Source organism: Solanum lycopersicum, chromosome 10, assembly GCF_036512215.1.
Source record: "Solanum lycopersicum chromosome 10, SLM_r2.1".
Lineage (NCBI taxonomy): Eukaryota > Viridiplantae > Streptophyta > Magnoliopsida > Solanales > Solanaceae > Solanum > Solanum lycopersicum.
In genome coordinates, this window is record NC_090809.1 from 18,344,326 (window position 1) to 18,371,719 (window position 27,394).

Consider the following 27,394-nt stretch of genomic DNA (forward strand, 5'->3'; position numbering starts at 1 on the left):
CAACATTAGTGTACACTATATACATTGATGAAGGATGATGTCAGGAAAGATGTCCTCAAGTCGCTAGAAGCTTGGATTGTTTACCCAATATCTGATAGCAAATGGGTAAGTCCAGTGTAGTGTGGTCCAAAGAAGCACGGAACCACAATTGCGACCAATGAGAAGAATGAGTTGATACCTACAAAACAATGACTAGGTGGAGAATTTGCATGGATTACAAGAAACTCAATAAAGACATAAGAAAGGAACACTATTCGGTACCTTCGATAGATTAAATTTTAGACAGGTTGGCTGGCCAAGAGTACTACTATTTCCTTGATGGTTATTGAAGGTATAACCAGATTGTCATTGCACCGGAGGATCAAGAGAATAAAACATTCACTTGTCCATATGGAACATATGCGTTCGAACACATGCCATTCAACTTGTGCAATGCCCATACAACATTCCAGAGATGTATGATGAAAATATTCCATGTTATGGTGGAACATTTTGTTGAAGTATTATTGGACAACTCTTCAGAGTTTTGTGAGTCTTTTGATATTTGTTTAACTAATCTTGACAAATTTATTGCTAGGTGTGAGGAGACCAATCTAGTGCCGGACTGGGAAAAGTGTCACTTTTTGGTTAGAGAAGAAATTGTATTGGGGCATAAAATCTCCAAGAGTGGGCTAGAAGCAGAAAAAGCGAAAGTGGAAGTTATTGAGTAGTTTCCACCACCTATATCACTAAAGGGAGTGACAAACTTCCTTGGACATGATGTTTTTAATAAAAGGTTCATGAAGGACTTCTCTAAAACTGCAAGACTTATGTGCAAATTATTCGAGAAAGACATGAAATTTGTGTTTGATGAAAAAAGTTTGTTGGCCATTAAGATGCTAAAACAGAAGTTTATTGAGGCTTCTATTCTTATTGCTCCAAATTGGGAGCTCCCAGTCGAGCTAATCTGTGATGCCAGTGATATCACAGTTGGTCAGTTCTTAAGCAGAGAAAGGACAATATATTAACATTGGTTTTCGCATTTGATAAATTCAAGTCATATTTTTTGGGAACTAAGATGAATGTCTACACTTATCATGAAATTATTCAATACTTATCTAATAAGAAGGATGTCAAAGCTACGATAACTAGGTTGATCTTAATACTGCAAGAGTTTGACTGTAAAATTAGAGTATGAAGGGAATTGAGAACAAAATAGCTGATCATCTGTCCCGACTGGAGGATTCATTTCATATGAAAATTTAAATGCAGATTCATGAAGAGTTTCTTCATGAGGAGTTGCTTGCTTTGTACATTTCTTATGTGCCCTAGTATGCTAACATTGTCAATTTTCTAGTGAGTGGTTTATATCAACCTTGATCATCAACACATCAGAAGGAGAGGATAAAGTATGATGTAAAATATTTTATATAGGATGAATCCTACTTGTTCAAGCAGGGTTCGGATCAAATGATGAGAAGGTTCATAGCTGAGCAGGAGGTGATACAAGTGTTGGAAAGTTGCCACGCATTTCCATATGATGGACATCGTGGAGGTGAATGAACTGCGCATAAGGTATTACAAGTAGATCCCTCTACGGATTGACTCCTCCACAGAACCTTGACTGAAGCGACTTATTTGTTTTTCAACCTTCTAACTTGACGGTCAAGAACCACAACTAATACATCCTCATATAAAATAATATCTTTCACCGCCAAACTCTAATGGAACTACAGAAGCTAGATAACTCACATATGTCTTCAAGAGTGGTATATGGATGACTGGATACGCTGCTACTAATTCTGATAGAAACTTTAACTCATATGCCACCTTGACTACCCTTTTCAAGATCTTGTAAGGGACTACATATCTAGGATTGAACTTCCCTTTATTGCCAAATCTATCACCCCTTTCATAGCTGACCCTTTTAGCGTAACTCAATTATCAACTTTGAACTGTAGTTCCCTTCTCATTAGATTTGCATAAGATTTCTTATGACTTTGGGCTGTCTTAAGCCTATATTTAATGTGTTGCACTTTCTCCATAGCATAAAGGACTTGATATGGACCTATCAAAGCTTCTTCACCTACTTCAAACCAACCAACAGAAGATCTACATCTACACCCATTATGTGCCTCATATGGGCCCATCTAAATACCGGAATCGTAGCTAGTGTTGTAGGCAAACTAAATAAGAGGACGGTGATAATTCCAACTACTATTGAAATCGATTACACCAGCTCTTAAAATATCCTCTAGGGTCTGAACGGTATACTCTGCCTGTCCATTAGTTTGTAGATTAAATGTTGTGCTAAGGTTAAATTGAGTACCAAAATCCTTCTGAAAATGAATTCAAGAAATGTGAGGTAAACTTAGGACCTCTAACAAAGATTATAGATAAACGAACCCCATGTAATCTCAAAATTTAATTAATGTAAAGCTTGTCATAGTCCTTTGCCAAATGTGTTGTCTTGACCTCCTAAAAATGAGAAGACTTAGTCATCCTATCAACTATCACCCAAATGGAGTCATGCTCTCTATGAGTAAAAGGTAACCCTGTGATGAAATGCATATTTATCACATCTCACTTCCAAGTAGGAATGTCGATCTCTTGAGTCATACCCCTTGGTTTCTGATGTTCTACCTTGTCTTGCTGGCAATTGGTCCACTTACTCACAAAATATTCTTTATCCCTCTTAATGCCATCCTACCAACAGACTTCCCATAGATTGCAGTACATATTAGTGGCACCTAGATGAATAGAATATTTGGAGCTATGGGCTTCTGCAAGAATATGTTGTGTCAACTCACCTACATCAAGAACACAGAATCTACCCTTGTAGCGAAGTACACCATCTTCCCCTTGGAAGAAAACCTTCACTCTATGATTATGCTGCACCCTTAAATTCAAGAAAGATTGGATCAATGTCTTGCATTTCCTTAACCTCCACAACAAAAGAAGATTCTGCCTATTCGGAAATGTTATACCACTATCTTATATGATCAAAAGGCCAACTCCTAAGCTAGAAAGCTTGTGAATATACTTCACTAGTTCATTCCTTTTTTCCTCAACATGAGATACACTACACATATATAATTTGATAAGAGCATTTTCTACTACATTCACCTTACCTGGATGATAATGCACACTCATATCATAATCCTTAAGAAACTCAAGCCATTTTTTCTGGCGAAGATTCAACTCTTTCTAGGTAAACACATATTGAAGGCTCTTATGTAAGTGAACACAGTTACATGAACACTATACAAGTAGTGTCTCCAAATCTTGAGTGCAAACACCAATACTGCAAGTTTGGAATGTTATTATCTCTGACTCTAAGCTGATGATAACCAAATCTGAGGTCTATCTTTGAGAAATGACTAGCACCCTAAAGTTTGTCAAACAAGTCATCAATCTTGGGATGGGATGCTTATTCTTGATTGTAACCTTGTTCAACTGTCTATGACCAATGCACATTCTTAGAGAACTATCTTTCTTCTTTATGAACAACAATAGTGCATCCCATGGTGAAATACTAGGTCCGATGAAGCCCTTATCTATAAGGTCTTTCATTTCCATAAGTTCTGCTGGAGACATTCTGTAAGGAAGAATAGAAATAAAATGGGTATTTGGGAGGATATAAATTCTAAAGTCGATTTCCCTTTTGGAGCGACTATGGGTAGATCTTCCGGAAACACTTCTAGAAACTCAGTGACTACTGGAACTAATTCAATAGTTGCGGTTTCAAATCTAGAATCCTTAACCCAAACTAGATGATAGATATAAACCTTAGATATCATCTATCTAGCCTTAAGGTAAGAAATGAATCATCCATAGGCGCTAAGGTACCACCCTTCCATTCTAATATTGGTTTGTTTGAAAATTGAAAACAAACAATCTTAATGTTATAGTCAACTGAGGCATAAAAATAATGTAACCAATCCATTCCTTGAATGACATCGAAGTCTACCATTTGTAACTCTACATGATCTACTGAGGTGGCTTTTGAGAGATTGTGACAGGGCAATTTTTGTATACTCGTCTAGCATAACAGGGTCACCGACTAGAGAATATTCGGAGAAAAGTTATGAGAGAATTTCTCTAGTGACACTTAATTGGACTGCTATGTAAGAAGTTACAAAGTAAAGAGTACCCCCTGGATCTAAGAACACATAAACATCAAGGTCAAAGACTCATAATATACCACTGACTACATCAGTAGAACCTTCATGATCCAAGGGAGCCTAAAGAGAATACAACTAATTTAGGCATTCACTGATAACTGTACCAAATGAGTAACCATGTTGAGTCGGGCGACTTCCTGGTGGTGTTTAATTTGTAGACTGAGCTCTACCATTAATACCTCTTTGACCTTGTCTAGAAGGACAATCCCTCAACCTGTCACCAAATTTGCCGCACCCAAATCATTTCCTTTTTTGTAAGGCACTCGTCTGGATGGTTCTTACTACACTTAGCAAGTGGGGTAAGTCTTGTTGCTTGAAAAACTTCCTTGAGATTTAAAGTCTGGTGCCCTAACTTCTGACCATTCTTGTTATTGGAGGATGGAACACTAGATGATGAAGGGATGGGTTTGAAAAGTTCTGGTGACTCTGCGAGTGATTTCCACCACCCTATTTCTTCTAAGAATAGTCATAGTTCCCAATTCTAGCCTTCTTATTCTCCTTGCCCTATTCCCTTAGCTTATCACCCTTAACCTGCCGAGCTTGAGTCATAAGCCTAGATATATTTATATATCCCAATGACATATGATTTATGCACTCTGTTTTCACCAATTTTGACACTTTATACAAGAACTTATTCATCTGAGCCTAGAGTCAGCAACCATATGAGGAGCATACCTGGACAGTAGGTTAAGCTTGAGCTGATACTGTTGAATCGTCACGTTTACCCGCCTTAAGTTCAGAAATTCTTGAGCCTTTGATTCTATCACCTTTATTGGAAAAAACCTATTTAGAAAGGTCTCACTAAAGCACTACCAAGTAATAGGATCTGCATATGTACCTCTATTCTCCTTCCACTAAGTGTACCATATATGAGGTAAATCTTTCAACTTGTATGATGCCAACTCAATCCGATCATTCCTAGTGACCTGCATCATCTCAAAGATCTTCTTGATCTCATTCTCAAAATTCTGAGGATCTTCACAAGTTTGTGATCCTAAGAACTCAGGCAGATTCATACTAACAAATTCATGGAGCCTTGTTGCTGATAATCCACATTAGCATTCAAAGGATCTTGGACCCTATTGTTCTGGTTGGACACACTTTGAGCAAACATTTGAATGTCATTCCTTAATTCAGCATTGGAGACATGTTGATGTGCGACCAGAGGAGCTGCGTTTTCATTACTGGCTTTCACATTCATGTAGTTAGCTCTACGAGGAGGCATGATATGAAACATAGAATGTCAAATTAGAATGGAATTACATCATACCTTACACATGATAAATGTAACAAGAAATTTAACTTTTTCCTGTAACACTCCATAGCCTCCCTTTAATTAGATGTGGTGCACTTTACACCCATGAAAAGGACTCTACTTAGCGGTGCTGTTAAGACATCCTAGGACACTTAAACTAGTCCTCTAATGCAAAGTTTTTTATTCCCCGAGCTATCCCTGAGTCGCAGACACGGGACCTAAAACAACAAATGATCCCAAGATTACCATGCTAGTATCATAATGAACATACTAGATATAATAAACTGATGCGGATGCTAAATTACAATTAAAATAAAAAGATGGGGAAATACTAATATTTTATAACTAAGATATTTGAAACTGATGAGTTTAATACAAAGAGCATATTACTCAATAGTAAGCTTAAACTAACTATGTCTAAAGATAGCCTCTAACTGACTAGAAATGCTGGGACAAGACCTATCCAAGTTTAATAAAACTGAAACTAAGACTAAATATACTGATCATAAATTCATGATTATTGTCCTTGGAGAATGAGGACTCACCACTGATTCTGCTGACCTTGAGACAGGGAATCAATCTAAGCGTGATCTGGATGCTGAGAACCATAATCTACTTCATGAGAAGATGAAGTGCACATATGTGTTAGTACTTGAAAGGTACTGAGCATGTAGGATAGAGTAAAGCAAAAATAATATATCACTGAAAAATCACAAAAGAAAGTATAACACTGAAATTCATGCATTTATCTAACATTAATGTGCTAATCTGATTTGGATCATTCTAATAGTTAAGAACCCAATAATTATAACATTCAGGAAACCCAATGTCTAGTCATAATAAGTGAATCAAGAAACTGATTGAAAACTAGGGACCTAATGGATGAAAGGAACCCACTAGTGAAATTCCCCAAAAATGGTGATTAATTCCACAGAGAAATTTTTATATTATGGGGCTGGAACTTATGGAACCTTGTTGCGTTCCTGAACTAGGGTTCTTGACCTTTTTTCTCCTCTCTTTGTTGTAATTTTCTAAATTTGGATTAATTATTTTGACATAGGTAAGTTCTAGTTATTTTTCTAGGCTAAAACTAACTAGAATTTCTTGATTTAGGGTCCAAATGACGTAACTTAGGGCTCCAGCAAAGTAGGAAAAGACTAAAACACTCATGAATTAATTGCTGTCGGACAGATTGATAGATTAGACTGATGGACCATCGTTTGAGTCTATTCGACAGGCCTTCACTAAAATAAGCATAACATTTTACTTGGAGATCGGATTTTGGAAACTAGGTGGCCTTTGAAAGAGGATTCAATTATCTATCACATCATAGGTCATAGGACACCTAATTATGTTTTTTATAAGAGTAATGACTATTTTAAATTGTTACAATACTCAATTTCCCCCAACTAGTTGCTAACCGTTACCTACAGCTAAACCTACAGATAGTAGATCGAATAACAGTCCATGATGGTCGTCAGTAGTTCATTTCAAAGGCTAGGTAACAAGACTCTCTATCCACGGATACAAAACACGAACCATGATCTGATTTACAACCCGTAGGTCTGTCCGTGGGTCGAGACTTAGTAGATTATCTAAGCTGAGTTTTTGGGAGGGTCTACAAAGGTGAACAACAGACCCATGGTACGGGTCGTAGATCAGACTACGATTCGTAGATAGAGACCGTAGATTGCACCTTCAAAATTTTTGAAAAGCGGATTTCGGGTCTATTTTTTTTATACGAGGTGTTACAATGCCTCCAAAAGAGTTATGCAACTCATGACTTAGAATTGATGATGTACTGTGGTGTCATGATACTTTCCATGCTTTTTCCTTAAGTTTAGTGTGTGTCTAAGGCCTTTGTGTTTGCGAGAAAAAACTGTCCACGATAAAAACACTAAAGATGTGCTGAAAATTGCAAAAAAGATGACATAAAGAGCCATCGACGGTCCTTCTACCCATTGATGGTACCTAGGCGGTAATTGTCGTCATGAAGATGTTATGCTACCAAGGACATACTGGGGAATTCTGACTAAGTGTGAGTCTATGGAAGGGATGATGGTCCGTCGTCTCATTAATGGACCATCCTGATGATCCGTTGGTGCTAACAGATTGTAGCCTAAGTACCCAATTTGAAAAGATTTAAGTGTGGAGCAATGAAGGCCATCGACGGACCGTCGTCCTGTTGTCATCTTGGTCAATCGATGGTAACAGAGAGTTGGAGAAGAAAGCAACTTAAAATAGAGTTGAATTATGGACCGATGGAGGTGTCGACAATCCGTCATTACCTCGACGGTCCGTCATTCAAGTCATCGACGTGAGACATGTTTTTGGATCGATTTTCCTTATTTAGGTTTGCCTTTATGTTTAGGATTCTTTCATTATAAATAGTACCAAAGACCTCGTTTTTGGGGTTAGACATTTTGTTATTTTTATGATCTGTAATATTATTTGTTGAATATTGGGTTTTGGAAAATACTTCAGTCTTCTGGAATTGTTTATTGCCTTTTTTTCTCGAATTCAAGTGATTTTCTGGTTTTTCTTCAATCTCTTAAAAGTAAGTACATGAATTCATATCTAATTAATATGAAATGTGTAATTATGATCATGGGTAACTAAATCCATAAATAGGGTTGTGGGAACCATGGGTAATTAAGAAAGTAAAACTAGATAACATAATAATTCTCGAATAGTTTCTTGCATGTATTGATAATTATTTCGTTTGGAAGTCTTTTTAACGAATGCACGTGTTAGAACTCTCCTTGTTGCTACTTACCGGACCAAAAAGATATATAATAAGAAAAGAATTATCAACGTAGATTTGATAAATACTATCTAAGAGGTTAGTGTCAATTGGTGCAAAGTAATAACTAAGTCATACATCGATTATGACGCTTAATATGAGGTAAAAGGTAAGGTTTAGTAAATTATACACACTTAGCCGTACCAAGGTGCAGAGTGAAATTCGGTAGTTGCCGGACCAATGAATTAGGCATACATAACTTACTGACTTTGCATGAAGATACTAGGACAGAGTTTTTATAGCTAGGGTTACTGTGTTACAAACCTATGAGGTACACTTACACCCTAGTTTCTCTCATCATTTGATAAACATCAAATATTTGAACTATGTACTTGTTTACTTAGACTTAATTAATTACTTTTGTTACACAAAATCCCCCCTTTAATTATTTGTTTCCAGAAAGGACTGACTAAATATAAGTAATCATAAATTAAAGTTAAGTCTAAACTATTTTCCTCGTGGGATCGACCCCATCCTAATATTTGGGTTCTTTACTTGATACGACCGTTTACACTTCTTTAGGGAAGTATAGTTTGAGCGTATCAAATATTGGTGCCGCTGCCGAGGAAAATTTCTTTTAGATTAAGTTTAAGCACATTACCGAATTTTAGTCAATAATTTCCTGATTTTACTTTTTCTTTTCTTTTTTTGGTTTTTCTCTCTCGTAGGTTTAACATTAGTGTATTCCAAGTACACATAGTCAAGAAGACCCAATACTTCCACTTGATCTAGTACTAAACTACACACTTCGCAAAATTAATATTCAAAACAATCCTTCTTATATAGATGATGAGATCAGCCCACAATTTCCCCCGCCGGTTGATGCTCATAATCGAGTGGTTGTTGATAACCTTGGTGAAGGTAATCCGAGAAGGAAACCTCCCATCTCACGCTCTCAAGAGTACTATTGGGGAAATGTTAACATTACTGACTCTGAAGGGCCACTTGTCCTATCTCCTCTACCATATGGTCATACTTTTGTGGTAACTAGTAGCTTCATTCATATGCTCATCGCTGGAGGTTCTTTTTCGGGGCAACCATCTAAGGATCCACATGCTCACATCGCTAAACTAAGGTTGGTGTATAATATTTGTATAGGGAGGCCAAACTTAGACATGGATGTAATTGGATTAAGGGTGTTCCCTCTCTCACTGATGGGGGAGGCCACAATTTGGTTAACTGAGTTGCTCTACAATTCAATCTATACTTGGGAGCATTTGAGGGATGTGTTCCTAGCAAGGTATTACTCGGTTTATAAAAAGCCAAACCACAAAGATAGGGTGAACAACTTTGTGGCATTACCAGGGAAGTCAGTAAGCAGTTCTTGGGAGAGTTACACCTCATTCTTGAGAAGTGTCCCAAACCACCGCATTGATGATGACTCACTAAAAAATTACTTCTACCGGGGGCAAGATGATAATAATAAAGTAGTGCTTGATAAGATAATGGGTGGTTCTTATTAGGAGTGTACTTATGCAGAGATCTCTAAGAAGTTAGAGAAAATCTCCCGAAATAATAACGCTTAGAGCACTAGGAAGTTGAATACTGGGAAAAACACTTTTGCAGTGCAAGCTTCACATAACCCAGTAGCATATGAGATTCATGAAGAGATGTCTCAAATGAGAACTGAGCTTGGGTTGGTGTAAAAACATGTCACCGGGGGTGCATAAAAAGAAATACGGTGAACTATTTTGCAAAACCACCACTACCGGTTCATGAGTACTACTATGAAGAAGATTCTTATTAAGTGAATGAGCAGATGGGGGGTTTCTGGCCGAACGACCAAGGATCTAATCAGGAAAATTGGTGCCAAGGTCAAGGAAATCAAGGTCAACAATATGGGAATTAGAATCAAGAGGGTCACTATGTTCGAGATGGAAACTACAACCACGACAACAACTTCTACTGGGGTAACTATGGTAAAAAAATGATCAGAGTGGGCCCTATGTTCCAGCTCAAAATTGGGAAGTTGCTCCGAGGGATGGTGGAGGTAGTATGGCGCGGGTTGATGATATGTAGCAGAAGATGATGAGGAGGTTTGATGCTAGTGATGAGCACTCCAAAGAGTTGAGAGGTGATTTAGCAAATATTTGTCAAAAGGTGGATGCACATGCAATATCAATCAGGCATGTTGAGTTGAAAATGGACCAACTGTCTTCTAATGTGAACCCACACCAACTGGGGACTCATTCTAACAATACTATCCAGAATTAAAAAAAATAATGGACATTATATGACAGTCACTACTCGAGGGGGTAAGCAGACCATGTATCCACCTATGTCGTCTAGCGTTGAAGATAAGAAGAGAGGAGATGATGAGGTAGAGGAAGTTAGTGGTGAGTTGGTAGATAAATCGGGGAAAGAAGCTAAGACACCCCCATAAAGTGACCCCCATTCATAGACCCCCCCCCACATTTCAAATAATATTGGTGAAAAGACCAAAGATGGTAAATACCAATGTTTTATTACTATGTTGAAAGAGCTTTCCATCAATATCCCTTTGATAGAAGATCTTGAACAAATGCCCGGTTACGCCAAGTTCATGAAAGATATGGTCACTAAGAAGAGATCGGTTAGTTTTGAGGATGATGATCACATACAACACTGTAGTGCGATTGCTACAAGGTCTCTTGTGCAAAAGAAAGAAGATTCGAGAGTTTTCACTATTCTATGTACAATCGGGTTGTTACAGTTTGCAAAAGCATTATGTGATCTTGGGGCAAGCATAAATCTCATGCCTCTCTCTATTTACAAAAAGTTGAGTTTGGGTGACCCAAAGACCACTGCGATGCATCTACTGATGGCCGATCGAACGGTGAAGAGACCTATTGGGATATTCCATGATGTGCTTGTAAAAGTGGAGAAATTTATTTTTCTAGTCGGATTTTTGATTCTTGATTGTGAGATGGACTTTGAGGTGCTTATTATTCTTGGGAGGCCTTTCCTTGATACCGGTCGTGCCTTACTTTATATGGAGAAAGGCAAATGGAGTTACAGTTGAATAATGAAGAAAATTTTTTCAACATTTGTAGGTCAATGAGGCAGTAGGGTGAGCTCCAGCCGGTATTTGCGATATCCTACAAGGTTGAGAGTTCGTCCTAGGTACAAATAGAAAAGTGTCTTGGTGTTGAGGCACTACCGGCAATGATCATGAATTTTGAGAGTGACTGTATCGAAGAGTATGGGTCATTGGTTGCGGCACTTAATCGAGTTGATGGTCAGTTGAAACCAAAGAAATTTTATTTAGATATGAAGCATCATGAGTGTCCACCGCGAAACTATCGATTGAGGAGGCTTCAACATTGTAGCTTAAGGATTTACAACCTCATCTGAGGTATATATTCTCTGGGAAAGGTGACACTTTGCCGGTAATTGTTGCATTAGATTTGAATATGCAGCAAGTAAAATGTTTGGAGTTTTTGGCCAAAAACATCCTTCAGTTATACCCTAAACTTAACTAAATCCTTAAAGTATCATTTTTAGTAGAAAACATCATTTAACTATACCCTAAATTAAACTATATCCTTAAAATATCATTCTAAGCATAAAACATCCTTTATGTATTTGTAAAAGAACAATTTTCATCCTTTTTTTTATATATTGTCAATAAACAAAGGGATCTTACAAAAACATGAGTAGTTAACGTGACTATCAACTCAAACTACATCCTTAAACTATAACTCAAACTCAAACTACATCCTTAAAATATAATTCCTATCATAAAACATCCTTCTAATATTTTAAAGTAAACAATTTTCATCCTTCTTTTTGAATTTGTCAGAAAACTAATTGATATATCCCATAAAAAATAAATCGTTTCTTCGTGATTGTTATTCTTAGATATGCCAAGAATATGGTCGTGAAATTTTTCATAATTGAGTTAAGAATTATGATATTTTTGATTTGACCATTTTTTCATTCAATTTTCATATAATATTAATTTAAATATTATTATTTTTAATATGTTTCTTTCTCAACTGAATATGCTAGAAGCACATTTGTTGGAGACTTCCCCTTCTAATAACGTATAACGAAATTCAAGTACGAAACATAATCAATATTTTTGTCACTTCAATATCAAATTGACCTAAATATCTATTGATTTAATTGGTTAAGGAGAAGATAAAAATAATTAATCTCCATCTTCTTTTCGTTACGAAAAAGAAAAATTATGTACGCTCACACCTTCCAATTATTTTTAGTTTCCATAAGAAATATTATCTAATTTTTTTTTATTTTCTAAAGAAATTCTTATAGAAAGTAATGAAATTAGACATAATAACTATTGTTGAAAGTCACGTTAACTGCTCATGTTTTCATAAGATTCCTTAGTTTTTTTGACAATAACTAACAAAAGGATGAAAGTTACTCCATAAAAAATACTTGAAGGATGTTTTATGCTAAAAATTGTAATTTAAGGATGTAGTATAAGTTTGGAGTATAGGTAAAGGATGTTTTTCTGCTAAAAATTATACTATAAGGATGTAATTTAAGTTTGGGGTATAGTTGAAGGATGGTTTTGCCCAAAAACTCAGAATGTTTGGTTGAAGTGTCGAAGAGGTTCAAGAGAGCTATTGGGTTGACTATTGCGGATATTATTGGTATCCTTCCCGGTATTTGTTCACATAAAATACAACTTATGCCCGATCATAAGGCCAATATTGAGCATCAGAGACATTTAAGTCCACATATGCAACAGGTACTTAAGAAGGAAATTATTAAGTGGTTGGATGCCGGAATCATATATATGATCGCTGATAGTAGTTGTGTATGCCCTATTCAGTGTGTGTCAAAGAAAGGGGTAATGGCTCTGGTCCCTAATGAGAAAAATGAGCTTGTTCCAGTGCGGTCGGTGACCGGATGGAGAGTGTGTATGAATAACCAGAAATTGAATGCATGGACTGAGAAGGACCATTTTTCTATGCTCTTCGTGTATCAGATGTTAAATAGGCTTGCAGGAAAGGGGTGGAATTCTCTTGTTGATGGTTATTCAGGTTAAAATCAAATCTCTATCACACCAGAAGATCAATAAAAAACCACTTTTACTTGTCCTTTTGGAACTTTCACGTTCAAGAGGATGCCCTTCGGGTTGTGTAATGCACCAACTACTTTTCAGAAATGTATGATGCCCATATTCTCCGATATGGTGGAGGAAATTATTGAGGTATTTATGGATGATTTTTCTGTTGTTGGTGACTCATTTGATCATTGTTTGAATCACTTGTTCGAAGTTCTCGAAAGATGTGAAGATTGCAACCTTGTGCTAAATTAGGGAAAATGTCACTTCATGGTGAAAGAAGGTATTTTATTGGTTCATTGCATCTCAGAGAAGGGCATAGAGGTTGATCAAGCTAAAGTTGAGGTGATAGAGAGACTTCCTCCACCCATCTCTGTTAAAGGTGTGAGGAAATTCCTTGGGCATACGGGTTTCTACCGGAGGTTTATCAAGGATTTTTCAAAAATTGCACATCCTCTGTGAAAGTTACTTGAGAAAGAGTGTAAATTTTATTTTGATGAATCCTTTCTTAAGGCATTCAGTGAGTTGAAGGAGAAATTGGTGTCTGCATCCACTATGATTTCCCCAGATTTGAGTAAGCCATTTAAGGTGATGTGTGATGCTAGTGGGGTTGCTCTTGGTGTAGTTTTGGGTCAAAGAAGGGTAAAATCTTTCACCCCATTTACTACGCCAGTAATGCCCTTAATGAAGCCCAAAAGAATTACACTATGACTGAACAAGAGCTCCTTGCGGTGGTCTTTGCTTTCGAGAAATTTTGCTACTATTTGCTTGACACAAGAGTTACAGTGCATATTGATCATTCTGCCTTGAGTTATTTGATGGGAAAAAAGTATGCAAAATCGAGGTTGATTCGTTGGGTATTACTGTTGTAAGAATTTGACTTTGAAGTGAAAGATAGAAAAGGGATCGAAATTCAAGTTGCCGATCACTTGTCCCGAATTGAGGATGGAGCTATGCAAGAATTGGGTGAAAAGGCTGAAATTGATGATACTTTCCCTGATGAGCACGTATTAGCCGCTTCTCAAGACTTGATTCCATGGTTCGCTGATTTTGCGAATTACTTCTCTAGTGATATAATCCCATCGGACTTGTCTTTATATCAATGGAAAAAGTTCATGCATGTTGTTAAAAAATTCTTTTAGGATGATCCGTATTTATATAGGAGTTGTGTAGATAGGCTTATTCGGCATTGTGCGCCAGAAGTCGAGATGTTGAGTGTTTTGGAGGCATGCCACTCCGCGCCTGTGGGTGGGAATCATAATGGTATCCAGAAGCCCATAAAATCTTACAATGTGGCTACTGTTAGACAACCATCCACTAAGATGCTCATGAGTTTTCCAAGGCATGTGATAGGTGCCAAAGAGATGGAGGGGTTTCTTGACAGCAAGAACTCCCTTTAAATCCCATTCGTGTAATTGAGTTATTTGATGTGTGGGGTATTGACTTTATTGTCCCCTTTGTGAGTTATCATAGGATGAAGTATATTATTGTGGTTATTGATTATATGTCAAAATGGGTGGAATCCATAGCACTTGCAAATAATAAAGGGAAGAGTGTCACCGCGTTGTTGAAAAAGAAAATATTGTCAAGATTTGGCAGCCAAGGGCCATTATTAGTGATGGGGGATCCCGCTTTTGCAACAATTTGTTCAAAGTATTGTTGGAGAAATATGGGGTTCGCCACAATGTGGCCAGGCCATACCCTCCTTAGACTAGTGGACAAGTTGAGGTGTCAAACAAAGAAATCAAGCAGATTCTGGCGAAAATGGTGAATGTGAATAGAACAGATTGGTCAAGGAGGCTTGATGATGCTCTTTGGGCCTACCAGACAACATACAAGACTCCCACAGGTATGTCCCCATACCAACTTGTATATGGGAAAGCTTGTCACTTGATGGTTGAGTTAGAGCATAAGGTCATGTGGCGAATGAAGAAACTTAAAATGGATTTGAATGAGGCTGTGGAACAGAGGTTCAATGGGTTGAATGATCTTGATGAATTTCGCTTAAAGTCATATGAAAATTCAGCCTTTTACAAAGAAAAGATGAAGAAGTACCATGAACAAAAGATTGAGAAGCGCGACTTTGTGGTTGGAGATTTGGTGCTTTTATTCAACTCTAAGTTGCGCTTGTTTACAGGAAAATGCAAATCTAAATGGACAGGTCCATTCTTGATCACCCAAGTATTCCCTCATGAAGCAGATAAGTTGGAGAATAACGAGGGTGTAAGGTTCAAGGTGAACGGGCAACGAATCAAAATCTACCTTTGGCATGCTGAAAAGGAGAATGAAGTGATTGGGGCATACCGTTTTGATGAAGTCTGAGTAATCAAGAGTCCTACGCTGTGTGATACGCTCAAACTTACTTCTCAAATAAGAAGTAAAGCGGTTGTGTCAAGTAAATAACCCAACTAGTGAGGTTGGGATCATTCCCACGAGGAAAATAGTCTAGACTTAACTTCAACCTGTTATTACTATTGTTTGGTCAATGACTTCCTTGGAATGTAAAAAAAATAAAGGGGGGTTTCTATTTCTAAATGAGTGAAAATAAACAACGAACTTGACAGAGACACTTAACAGCTTTTGAATGTTGGGTTTTAACCAATCAATCAAAGTAACTAGGGTTTACGTGTTCCCCGCAGGTTCATAACTTGATAATTCCAACTATAACAATTCTTTCCTAGTATGTTGCATGCAAAGTGATAAGTTATGTATTTCTAAATCCTTGGTCCGGCATCTAGAAAATCTCACTCCATACCTTGATCCTGCTACGTGTGTTGCTATCCTAACCCCTATCCTTACCTCATATTAAGCATCGTATTTGATATTTGACTAAGTTATTACCGCGTACCAATCAATACTAGCCTATGAGATAGTATACAATTAATCTATGTTAATAATTCTTTTCCTATTATCTACCTCCTTGGTCCGGCAAGTAGCATCTAGGCGAGTTCTAACGTTGTCCATCCGTTAAAAAGACTTTTAAGCTAAAGAATTATTAAAACATGCAAGACACTAATCTAGAATTGTTATTTTTGCTTGGGTTTATCTCATTATTTGCCTATGGTTCCCACAACCCTAGTTATGGAGTTTAGTTACTCATAGCCATAAACACAATATTCAAATATATTAAATACAAATTCATGTACTTACTTCAGCGAGAAAGAATAAAATCCAAAGTTTGCTTGATTAATATCCAAAAATCACTTGCAAGAATCTCAAAATCCAACACAAATACACAAAGTCTAAAAATCTGATGTCTAATATCATAGAGTCTAACTATCTAATGTCTAACCTCAAAAATGAGGTTTTTCGAAATATTTATAAAAAAACAAAAACATAATTAAACAAGGATTCTAATTGCTGGAAATCTGCCAATACGCGGCTGGGTCGACGGACCACGCGACGGACCGTCGTTGTCACGGCGGACCATCGTGGACTCCGTCGTCCCATACTTGTGCAATTTCTTTTCCTGCTCTCTTCATTCCCATCGACGGCAAGTATGACGGACTGTCATAGGCACAATGGTCCGTCGAGGGTCTTCGTTCTAAAACACTTCAACTCTTGGAATCTGGGTACTGGGATCACTTCTCTGAACTTCACGACGAACCTGCAGGACGGACCGTCAGAGAGACGACGGACCGTTACAAGCTTCGTAATCCCACACTTGGTCAGACTTCCCCATCTTCCTTCAGCAGCTGCACTACGCTGCCACCTACGGACCGTCACAAGCACGACGGACCATCATAAACTCTGTAGGTGGTCTCTTCTCCAGTTCTTCGCTCAAAATCTCTGCATTCAGCTTTGGAAAGATTTCGTGCAAAACAAAGAGAAAATTATATAAAAATTAGCACAAAAAGGCTTTTGGACACACTAAACTTAAGGAAAAAGTATTAATAATACCGTGAAACCACAGTATATCATTGTGCCACGACGTTAAATCAAGCACTGATTGGGAGGCAACCCAATATGTATCCTATAGCCAACAACTGTTTTGTTTTTTTTATCGTGATTTTATAGGCGTAGTTGCATTGTTTATGTTTTTTTCACTTAATGTCACGTATTAATTTTTTTATTTTGTTTTAGAAGTGTTTGCTAGAGAGTAAACTAGGGTCCATGTTTAAAAAGTATCAAGAAAATACAAAAATATTAGCTTATTGGGTTTTCAATGTGCACGGACCAAATCCCCGAAAATCTATAGAAAATTGGTCTAGTGCACTGATCGACGGACCAAGAACCAGATCGTTATCCTGTCGATGGACCGTCGGTAGGGTCCGAAGATCCCAGATTTGTTTCTTTAATTATTTTCTATGTTAGTGCACATTTGAGGTAGCCGTCAATGGACCATCGACTGACTTACCGTCCGTCGACGGGTAATCCTCGGCTCCTATGACCCAGTAACCCGACACGACACGACTTTCTATATATTAAAATTTTAAACTTTTAAGTTACCCACCATTTCAAAACCTTCCCAAAAACCGTTTCCCTCCTCATTTCCCTTCAACTTCTACACTTCCTCACCCATTAACTACCATTTCTATCAATCAGATTCTCCTCTTCTCCAAATCTCCATTAGTTTCCCAAATCCCTTCTCTTCCCTAATTTTCCATCTTCATCAATCTTCTGCCCGTTTGATGTTCGAGGTCATTATTTTGTCTTTCGTACTTGCAAGAATTCATCTCTTCATTCCCTACACAAAAGTATATACATGTATGTCTTTCTAATCTGCTCTATTTACTCTTGTTACTGTACATGTTAAATTGCTGGAATACGATAGTGAGTCTTTAATTTGGGACACCGTTGCATGTTTAAAATCTTTAAACTGAATTCCTAGTTCTTTAGAACCATGATGTATTGTCTAATAATTGTTGTGTTTTGAGTGTTGTTGTTTCCGACGTAGGGTTTGATAGTCTATGAGACTCTATGTTTAAAACTATGATAATTCATGCCCTAGGAATGATGAAATGTTTTGTTAAACGCTAGAGGAACTTAATGTTTCGTAGATTGCTCTGAAATTATTCTGTGGGGGTAACAATGGCTGCCAAAATTTTATCCCTGAAAGATAGAACGAGACCCCGCGACGCATCGTTAGTGCTTCGACAGGCGATCATTGGGGTTAGTCAACAACACCTTCCCAAATTTGTCCAAGTGTCTACCCACAGGGGTAGGCGATGGTCCGTCAACCCATCGATGGACCAACCTGCATGTCCGTATACTCTATCAGAACCCTTATTTGTGAAGTTCCTCAAAAAATTTTGAATGGTCCATTGATGCACCCCCACCGATAGATCGTCGTATCGTTGATGGTGTGTCCTGTAGGTCCGTCTTCATTAACAGAAACTGTGTTTTTTAAGAATCCAAAAACGTTTCTAAGGGTCCATCGACAGACTCCCACTGACGGACCGTCAATCCATCAACGGTCCATTTTGAACTTCCGTCGTCCTTAAAACAAATTATAATTTTTTAAGAATCCAAAAAAGTTTCCAAGGATCCATCGACGGACCCCCACTGACGGACTGTCATTTCGTCAACGGTCCGTCATTCACTTTTGTCCTCTCTAATAGAACCTTTGTTTCTGCAATGTCTAAATAAATTTTCTAAGTGTCCACTGACGGACCCACACTAACGGACCATCATTTTATCGATGGACTATCGATGTGGTTCATCATTCAGTTCTGCAATTCTGCATTACCACTGTTTTTGTGTTTTCTCCTCTTTGTATGATTCTTTTGAGTGTCTTGCAGGCTTACATTTGTACTAATAACCCCTCCTTGTAGGTAGACATAGAACCCAAGCAAGACCTAGTCTACTCTAGAGGACGTTCCAAGTCTGTCGCCTCTTCCCTCCGATTGGTGATTGGGTCGTTCGACGATGAACACAACCCTGAATATGTTCCCTCTGGCACCTAGACACCTTCACGTGCTGCTAGGACCTCTCGAAGCACGCCCATGAGGGTGGCGTTTGGTGTAGTCACTGCCTCCCAGTTTGATGAGGAGCGCAAAATGACCGGCAAACCTTCTGGTCTGCTGTAGTTTCTGAGGTAGCGTCTGGCTCTGTTGAGGCTTCCAGGTCTGAGGAAGCTTGATATTCACATGGGTCCACTGATCCAGCTACATTGGTCCACATTGCCTCATCTAAGGAGGCTGATAGTACGGATTCTACTCCAGCAGCCTGACCAATGTCCCCGCACCGGTTGCTAATCAGCCCAACTAGTGGTGTGTCGAGGGACAATATCAGATATAGAGGGATGCAAAGATGCTCAATGACAAAGGGGTCATGACTCGGACTCTGATAGTTGAGCGGCAAGTTCTTACGGGGAGTCTTCCTAGAAGCTAGCTATACATGACCTTTACACTCGCCATTTGCTAGAGTGGAAAGCTAGGAGTTTGGGCCATTACAGCAAGGAGATGGTGAGAGAGTTCTACACTACTTATGTGGCGACTCTCTGGACTAGTTTTGAGAGGTGGACAAACCCCTTCAAAAATGCACCACTTGAGCATGTTCATGTCCATGGCAAGTGGGTGGAGATCTTTTTGCCCGCCATTCACAGATTTGTATATGGTGCTGACACTGATGCCACCAGGACCCCCCACACTCTAGAGTTTGACTATCGATAGAATCTAGTAAAAGACGGTCGTTTCAAGCGTGAGAGTGCTGAGAGAGACCACGAAGATTTGGATAGCCCAGAACATCTCTGTGGATGACGAGGTTGCGATTGGGTGCTGTATCCCAAAGGAGGTATAAAGAATGCCAACCTCACATTCACGACCAAATTCTCATGGATCTTGGTCCATCATTTCCTCTCCCCCACTGTTGCTGATAATATTGTTACATAGGATAGAGCAGTGCTGATAGCTCCATAGTTGCTGGGTTCGAAGTAGATTTCCCGTGGCTATTACATGCGGTCATTCATGAGAGGGCTTTTAAGGCCACCACTACTTACCCCTTCCCTTGCATTACTTTTGAGTTGTGAAGGTCTACAGGAGTGCCCGTGTGGCACATAGATGTGCTCAAGACCCTGACTGGCATAGTTGATATCGATCTCATCTGGGATGAGGCCAATGAGCTGGCTCCCAAGAGAGGGCCCCGATCAGAGGTGCGGCCTCTAGTGAGAGCTTGGCAGCCATGGTAAAGAAATCCCAAGGGGTTAATCAGGGTACCTTAGAGCCTACTAACACCACCCTGATTGAGTCTATCTCGGATACTAGCATAGCTCTAAGCTCCTACCCGTCCACCCCATCAACAACACTAGTCTTGATCGCTAGGGTGCAGAAGTTAGAGGCCCAAATGGCCACACTTCTACATCATATCCAGCCTTGGATACAGAAGTACATTATTGAGGCAAAAGAGTGAATCGAGAACAAGATGTCCCAGCTGACTAAAAGGTAGATTATGGAGGTCCACCAGTGCCTTGACGCATTTGAGTTTGAGGGTTCTCACCCGGCTATCCCCTACTGTAGATTTGATGACTCTCCAAGCTGCTGTGGCGAGTCTAAGTCTAGATATAAATGCCATACTGAAGGCCCGGGTTCTTCAGTCCGAGGCCCTATCTATGGAGCCTGCTGAGGATACATTGATGGTTGCAGTGTTCTCCACCACTGCTGCTCCATAACCTCATCCACGTGAGCATACCAAGAGGCACCGATATATATAGGATGATGAGACTCGATCTAGAAAGAGAGAGAATCTTGTGTTGGAGGTTGCGAGGAGAGCCTCGTTGATTGATGAGGAGTCCTGGCTGATGAGTGCTTAGGAGGTTGCTGCTGGAAGCATCTAGCTCCAGGATTGTTGATGTTGAGAGGAGCACTACTAAGGTTGTTGTTATTGCTGTGGACACTACAGATGTTGTCCCTTCTACATAGAGAGCGGGTTCTGGGAAACCGGACTGACCATCTTGTTGATCATCAACTCTATGCGCCTCAGGTCTGCTTCACCTTCTACTCGGTTTTATATTTTTTTTATGCATTGGGACAAATGCATGCTCTTTTGTTGGGGTGGGGTAAATTCAAAGCTAGTGCTAGGGTGAAGTCTGGATAGGCAAACTCAGTATCCTCTCTTGGGGATTTCTTGCTTGTGTTCTTTTTCCCCAAGAGACTGTTTACTTATTGTTGAACCGACATGTTAGTATCTTGTACATAGTATTGATATGAAATTTGAAGCATGATGGCTAAATAAAATTATATCATGATTTAAAGAAAATGCTTGCATGATTAGGCATAGTGAAGGATGAATGTGTCGCTCTAAGCATGATATAGAGATATACCCCCGCATGACCCTCAATCCTAAGATCGAATTACGTGTCTTATAATCTGGTAGGGTAGTGAGGTGTTAAGTGAGTGTGAGAAAGTTTAATAGACCACCGTTGGTACTAAGCCAGAACTTACCCGGTTAGTCTTGATAAAAGTAATCTGTAATAGAAAATTAAGAAAGGATCAGAGGCCATTCTTCAAGATAGTCAACCTTTAGCCTAGATGAAGTAAAACCAATTTAAATTAATCCCTTCTTGATCCAAATGATTTGAACTTAAAATGAACCGTTCTTTTCTACCCCAAGTTATCTTTTGGGAACGTGTTGACCTTTGTCCCTCCTTGGACATGTGCAACTTAGCTTATGCCAAAAGCATAAGCTGATTGTGCCTAATGCAGAAAACAACCTTGTCGTGTCCCTGACCCACCTTGGGTATTGTGTACCTTGACTCATGGCAAAGCCATGAGTTGAGGGTGGCTATTATGAGGAATGCTCCGAAAGTAGTGCTGAAAGAATAAAGAGAGAGAAAAAAGAAAAGAATAGTGACTCAAGCAAAGTTGATATCAAGTGAAAAAATTTCAAAATTTGAGATTAAAAGAAAATAAGAAAATAAAAAAATAAAAGAAGAGTCACTTACACAAAAGGAGAGAGAAAGGATAAAAATAAGACAAAAAAAGAAAATTAAGAAATAGGGCGGAATAAACAATGAAAAGGTAGGATGCTTAGTCGTTATGTCAAGGAGGACAACAAATCACTAAAATACATCAAAATGTAACCTACCTGACCCTAAGCCTACGTTACAAGATAAGAAAGTACCATCATAATTATAAGAGTCTAATACGTTGAACTTAACGCAATGAAAATAAGGGCAAGCCTATGGCAATAAGTACCAATATAGTGAGAAGTTGTTCTGAGAGTGAGTGTTGAAAAAAATAATCCTTATACTCAAACTGAAATCACTATGTGAAAAAGAAGGATATTGTTTTTAAATAAGGGGTACTAGTTGCAATACATGAAAGTTTGTACCTTAGGAGAAGTAAAAGAGGAGAGGTGTTGGTTCATGATGAGTCTGTGTCATGGTCTGATCCACATAAGCGAGCCTAATAGTGATATCATGCATGAACACAATGAAAATAATCGGGATTCATTGCCAGATAATTGTGAAAGTTATAATAAGGATACTTTTGGACAAAGGTTTTTGTGGTGAGTCATAGTGTGTCGCTTGAGGACAAACAACAATTTTATGTTTAGGGTGTTGATGTAACGTGGTTTCACGATACATTCAATGTTTTTTCCTTAAGTTTATTGTGTGTATAATACCTCTTTGAAGTAGTTTTAATAATTTTTTCTTTGTGTTTGCAGGAAAAAACTATCCTGAATGAATACGCTGAAGATGTAGTGATAATTGCATAAAAGATGACCTATGGAGACATCGACAATCCTTCTACCCATCGACGGTCCATAGGTGGCAACTGTCGCCACGAAGATGTTATGCTTCGAAGGAAAGATCAGGGAATTTTGACTAAATGTGAGGTTGAGGAAGGAATGATGGTCCGTTGTCTCATCGATGGACCGTTTGGGTGATCCGTTGTTACTAACAGAATGTAGCCGCAGTACCCAATTTGAAAAGATTCTAAGTGTGGAGCAACGAAGGACATCGACGGACCGTCGTCCCGTCAACGAACCGTTGTCTTAGTCCGTCGATAGTAACAGAGAGTTGGAGAAGAAAACAGCTAAAAATAGAGTTGAAGTATTGACCGATGGAGGTATTGATTATCCGTCGTTACCTCGACGGTCGACTGGTTAGGTCATCGACGCGAGAAGCGTTTTTGGACAGATTTTCCTTATTTAGGTTTCCCTTTATGTTTAGGATTTTTTTTATTATAAATTGGACCAAAAACCTCATTTTTAGTGTTAGTCGTTCGGTTATTTTTCAAATTTGTAATATTTGTTGTTGAATATTGGGTTTTGGAAAATACTTCATTTTTACGAAATCGTTTATTGCATTATTTTCTCGAATTCAAGTGATTTTCTGGATTTTCTTCATTATTATTAAAGTAAGTACATGAATTCTTGTTTAATTTATATGAATTGTGTTATTATGAACATGGGTAACTAAATCCACAACTAGGGTTGTTGGAACCATGGGTAATTAACAAAGTAAAACTAGCTAACATAATAATTCTCAAATAGTTTCTTGCATGTATTGCTCATTCTTTCGTTTAGAAGTATTTTTAAAGAGTGTACACATTAGAACTCGCCTGGTTGCTACTTGGCAGACCAAGGAGGTAGATAATAAGAAAAGAATTATCAACATAGATTTAGTATATACTATATAATACGCTAGTGTCGAGTGGTTTGAAGTAATAACTAAGCCATAAATCAATTGTGATGCTTAATATGAGGTAAAAGGTAAGGTTTAGTAAAGTACACACACGTAGCTGGACCAAGGTGCGGAGTGAAATTCACTAGTTATCGGACCCAGGAATTAGGGATACATAACTTACCACTTTGCATGCAAGATACTAGGACAAAGTTGTTATAGAAAGGGTTACTGCTTTACGAACCTATGGGGAACACTTACACCCTAGTTTTTCTCATCATTTGATAAACATCAAATATTTGAACTAGCTACTTGTTTACTTAGACTTAATTAATTACTTTTGTTACACAAAATCCCCCCTTTAATTATTTGTTTCCAGAAAAGACTTGACTAAATTGAAGTAATCTGATTAAAGTTAAGTCTAAAGCATTTTCCTCGTGGGATCAACCCCAAGCTAACATTTGGGTTCTTAACTTATACTGTTTTAGGGAAGTATAGTTTGAGTGTATCAATTGGCTGCAGTAGTTTTTTATTTGAAGATATGGCATCACTACATGTATGGCGTTCATGTTGACATATTCACTGATCACAAGATCCTCTAATATATTTTCACTGAAAAATTTCTTAATCTCTAACTAAGTAAGTGGCAAAAATTACTCAAGGATTATGACATGTGTATTTTTTACCACCCAGGTAAGGCTAATGTAGCAATTGATGCCATAAACAGGTTATCCATGAGAAGTACCACCTATGTTAAATAAGGAAAGAGGGAATTAGCTAAAGATGTGCACAAACATGAACGCCTGGGAGTCAGAATTATGGATTCCATATAAAGAGGAATTATGATTACCAATGGGGCTGAGTGCTCATTAGTGTAAGATGTGAAATAGAAGCTTGACCAATACCTCATTTCTCTTGACTTGAAGGTAAATGTTCATAAGCAAAGAGTATTAGCTTTTGAACAAGGGAGAGATGGTGTGCTGATGTATCAAGGAAGGTTGTGTGTACCAAGGGTTGATGGAATTCAAGTGAGGAACACGGAGGAAGCTCATAGATCCAAATATTCCATTCATTCGGGTTCCACCAAGTTGTATCACAATTTTAGAGAGGTATATTGTTGGTAAGTCATAAGGAATGATATTGCTTAGTTTGTTGCCAAGTACCCGAATAGCCAAAAGTTAAAGTGGAACGCCAAAGGCCTGGAGGGTTGGATAAGAAAATAGAACATCCAAAATAGAAGTGGGAGACTATTACTATGGACATTATAAAAAGATTGTCAAGGTCTTGGAGGCAGCGTGATTATATTTTGGTGGTTGTCGATAAAATGACAAATTCAACCCATTTCTTGCCGGTAAAGGACTACCTATTTGTCCAAGGATTATGCTATGTTGCACATTCATTAAATGGTGAAACTTTATGGAGTTCTGATTTCCATTATTTCAGATAGTGGGGCACAATTTACTACACAAATCTAGAAATCTTTTTAGAAATTTTTGGGTTCAAAGGTGAACTTAAGCACTACTTTCCTTCCTCAAATCGATGGAAAAGAAGAATGTGCTATCAAGACTTCAGAAGACATGTTGAGATCTTGTGTGATTGACTTCAAAGGAAATTGGGATTATCTCCTACCTCCCATTGAGTTCGTTTACAACAACAGTTACCATTCGAGCATACAAATGGCCCTATATGAATCTCTTTATGGGAGAAGATTGAGATATCCAATTGGGTGGTTCGAAGCTTGTGAACCAGGGTTTCAAGGTCAGATCTAGTTCTCAAAGCTATGGGGAAGGTTAAAGTGATTCAAGAGAGATTGAAAACAGCACAACATCGCCAAAAGTACTACACAGTTGTTAGGAGAAGACCGTTAGAGTTTGACGTGGATGATTGGGTGTATCTTAAAGTTTCACCCATGGATGGTGTTATGAGGTTTTTGTAAGAAGGGGAAACTTAGACCCGATATATTGGTCCTTACAGAATCTCCAAAGAGTTGGCAATGTAACTTATGAGTTGGAGCTACCACAAGAGTTAACACCAATTAATATGATATTCCATATTTCTTTGTTGAAGAATTTCTTCACTAATCCTTCATGGATTGTACCAACTAAGAATGTGGGGATTAAGTATAATTGATCCTATGAAGAGATTTCGATTCAAATTTTAGATCGTCAAGTTTGCAAGTTGAAAACTAAGGAAGTTGCATCAGTCAAGGTCCTTTGGGGAACCAATTTGTTGAAGAACAAACTTGCGAAGCTCGAGAGGATATAAAGAAGAGATATTCAAATATTTTTGAATCCTAAGAGAATGTATATCAAGGTACAAAATTCTCTTGTTAGGACTTTATAAAACTATGTGTAAGCATGTTATTATTTGCTCTTATTTGTGAGTGCTGAAATAACTTACTACCCTTAGCTTAGTGAAAGATATCTCATTCGAGGATGAATGTTTTCAAGGGGGAGATATTGTAACATCTCATAACTTGAAATATCTAGGAATAATCTAATAAACTAAATCTTATCATTTTAGGAAGAAATCTCGAAAATTTCCTTGGTTCAAAAAGTATGTCTTTTATCATTTTCAAAAGGTTATAACTTCTAGCAAGATATGAGTTAGGGTCATTTCTTTATATGGTCGGAAAGCCCATGGAGAGATCTTTCCAACATCACCGAGTTTGCACATTTTTAATATGGTATGAGAGAGGTATGTCCATCAGAAGTTGCGCTATTGGATTGAGGAAAGTCTAATCTTGATTTTTATAAGTGTAAAATAGTATTTTCATCCTACTATTTCCAAATTTGTTTAAGTGTATATTGGGGTAAAACTAAGCCTTAAGTTAGTTTTAGAAAATTGGAATATGCTTAGGGCTTGGGAGAAAAGATAAGAGAATAACGCCAAGATCATTGAGTGGAATTCGTTAAGGGTAATATGTGTAAGGTCTGTGAGATCATTATGTGTTGTGTTCGTTCACTCACACACCAACATGTTTAATTCAGCGATTTTTCAATACATTGAATTACAAATATTGAATTTCTTGATGAACAATTGTTGAATTTTTTTGTTAAGTTGTAGCCTGCCTTTACTTGAATTGATTCGTGTTTCCAGGTTATTTCTTAAGTCTAATCGATTGGGTATGGAGGTTATTAGTAATCCTAAGTTAGTGAAGTGTGTTATATGAAATTTTAGAAGGTTTAGAGATTATAAACCCAGAAGAAAAGTTGGAATTACCGTTTGAATGACCCTGGGGTATCGCGTCTACTAGATCCCCTTAGGGAAAGATCTATCCGACAAGACCTCGCACACCGTGCCATCCGCAGTGCCTCAGACAAGAGTCTACCCGTTATTATCAGGCGCTCCATGTCTCCCAGAGAGACAAGATCACCTAAAGACCACATTCTTCCTGTATCTTTTCTTACTAGTTCTAGAGTGATGTACCCACATTTCTTACTTGATTCAAACACTTTAAGGTAAATCTAAACTTCATGAAATCATCCATAAATGTGAGATCATGATAATTGAATTCATAATCCAATTCAATAAAAGTTAAGATAAAAGTGAAACAAGTTAAAAGTCAAGTCTAAACATTAAGAAACAA

General features: G+C 38.0%; 1 protein-coding gene across 1 annotated transcript; it reads left to right on the top strand.

The window, feature by feature from the left end:
* Window positions 1-10,691: 10,691 nt before the first annotated feature.
* LOC138338731 (uncharacterized) lies at window positions 10,692-11,222 on the top strand. The gene has a single exon (XM_069289817.1). It carries the CDS (start codon window positions 10,692-10,694, stop codon window positions 11,220-11,222), a length of 531 nt encoding a protein of 176 aa, XP_069145918.1.
* The last annotated feature ends 16,172 nt before the right edge of the window (window positions 11,223-27,394 follow it).

Bases quoted from the DNA above. Each gene is read 5' to 3' on its own strand.
- LOC138338731 (XM_069289817.1), top strand. From the start codon at position 10,692: ATGTTGAAAGAGCTTTCCATCAATATCCCTTTGATAGAAGATCTTGAA.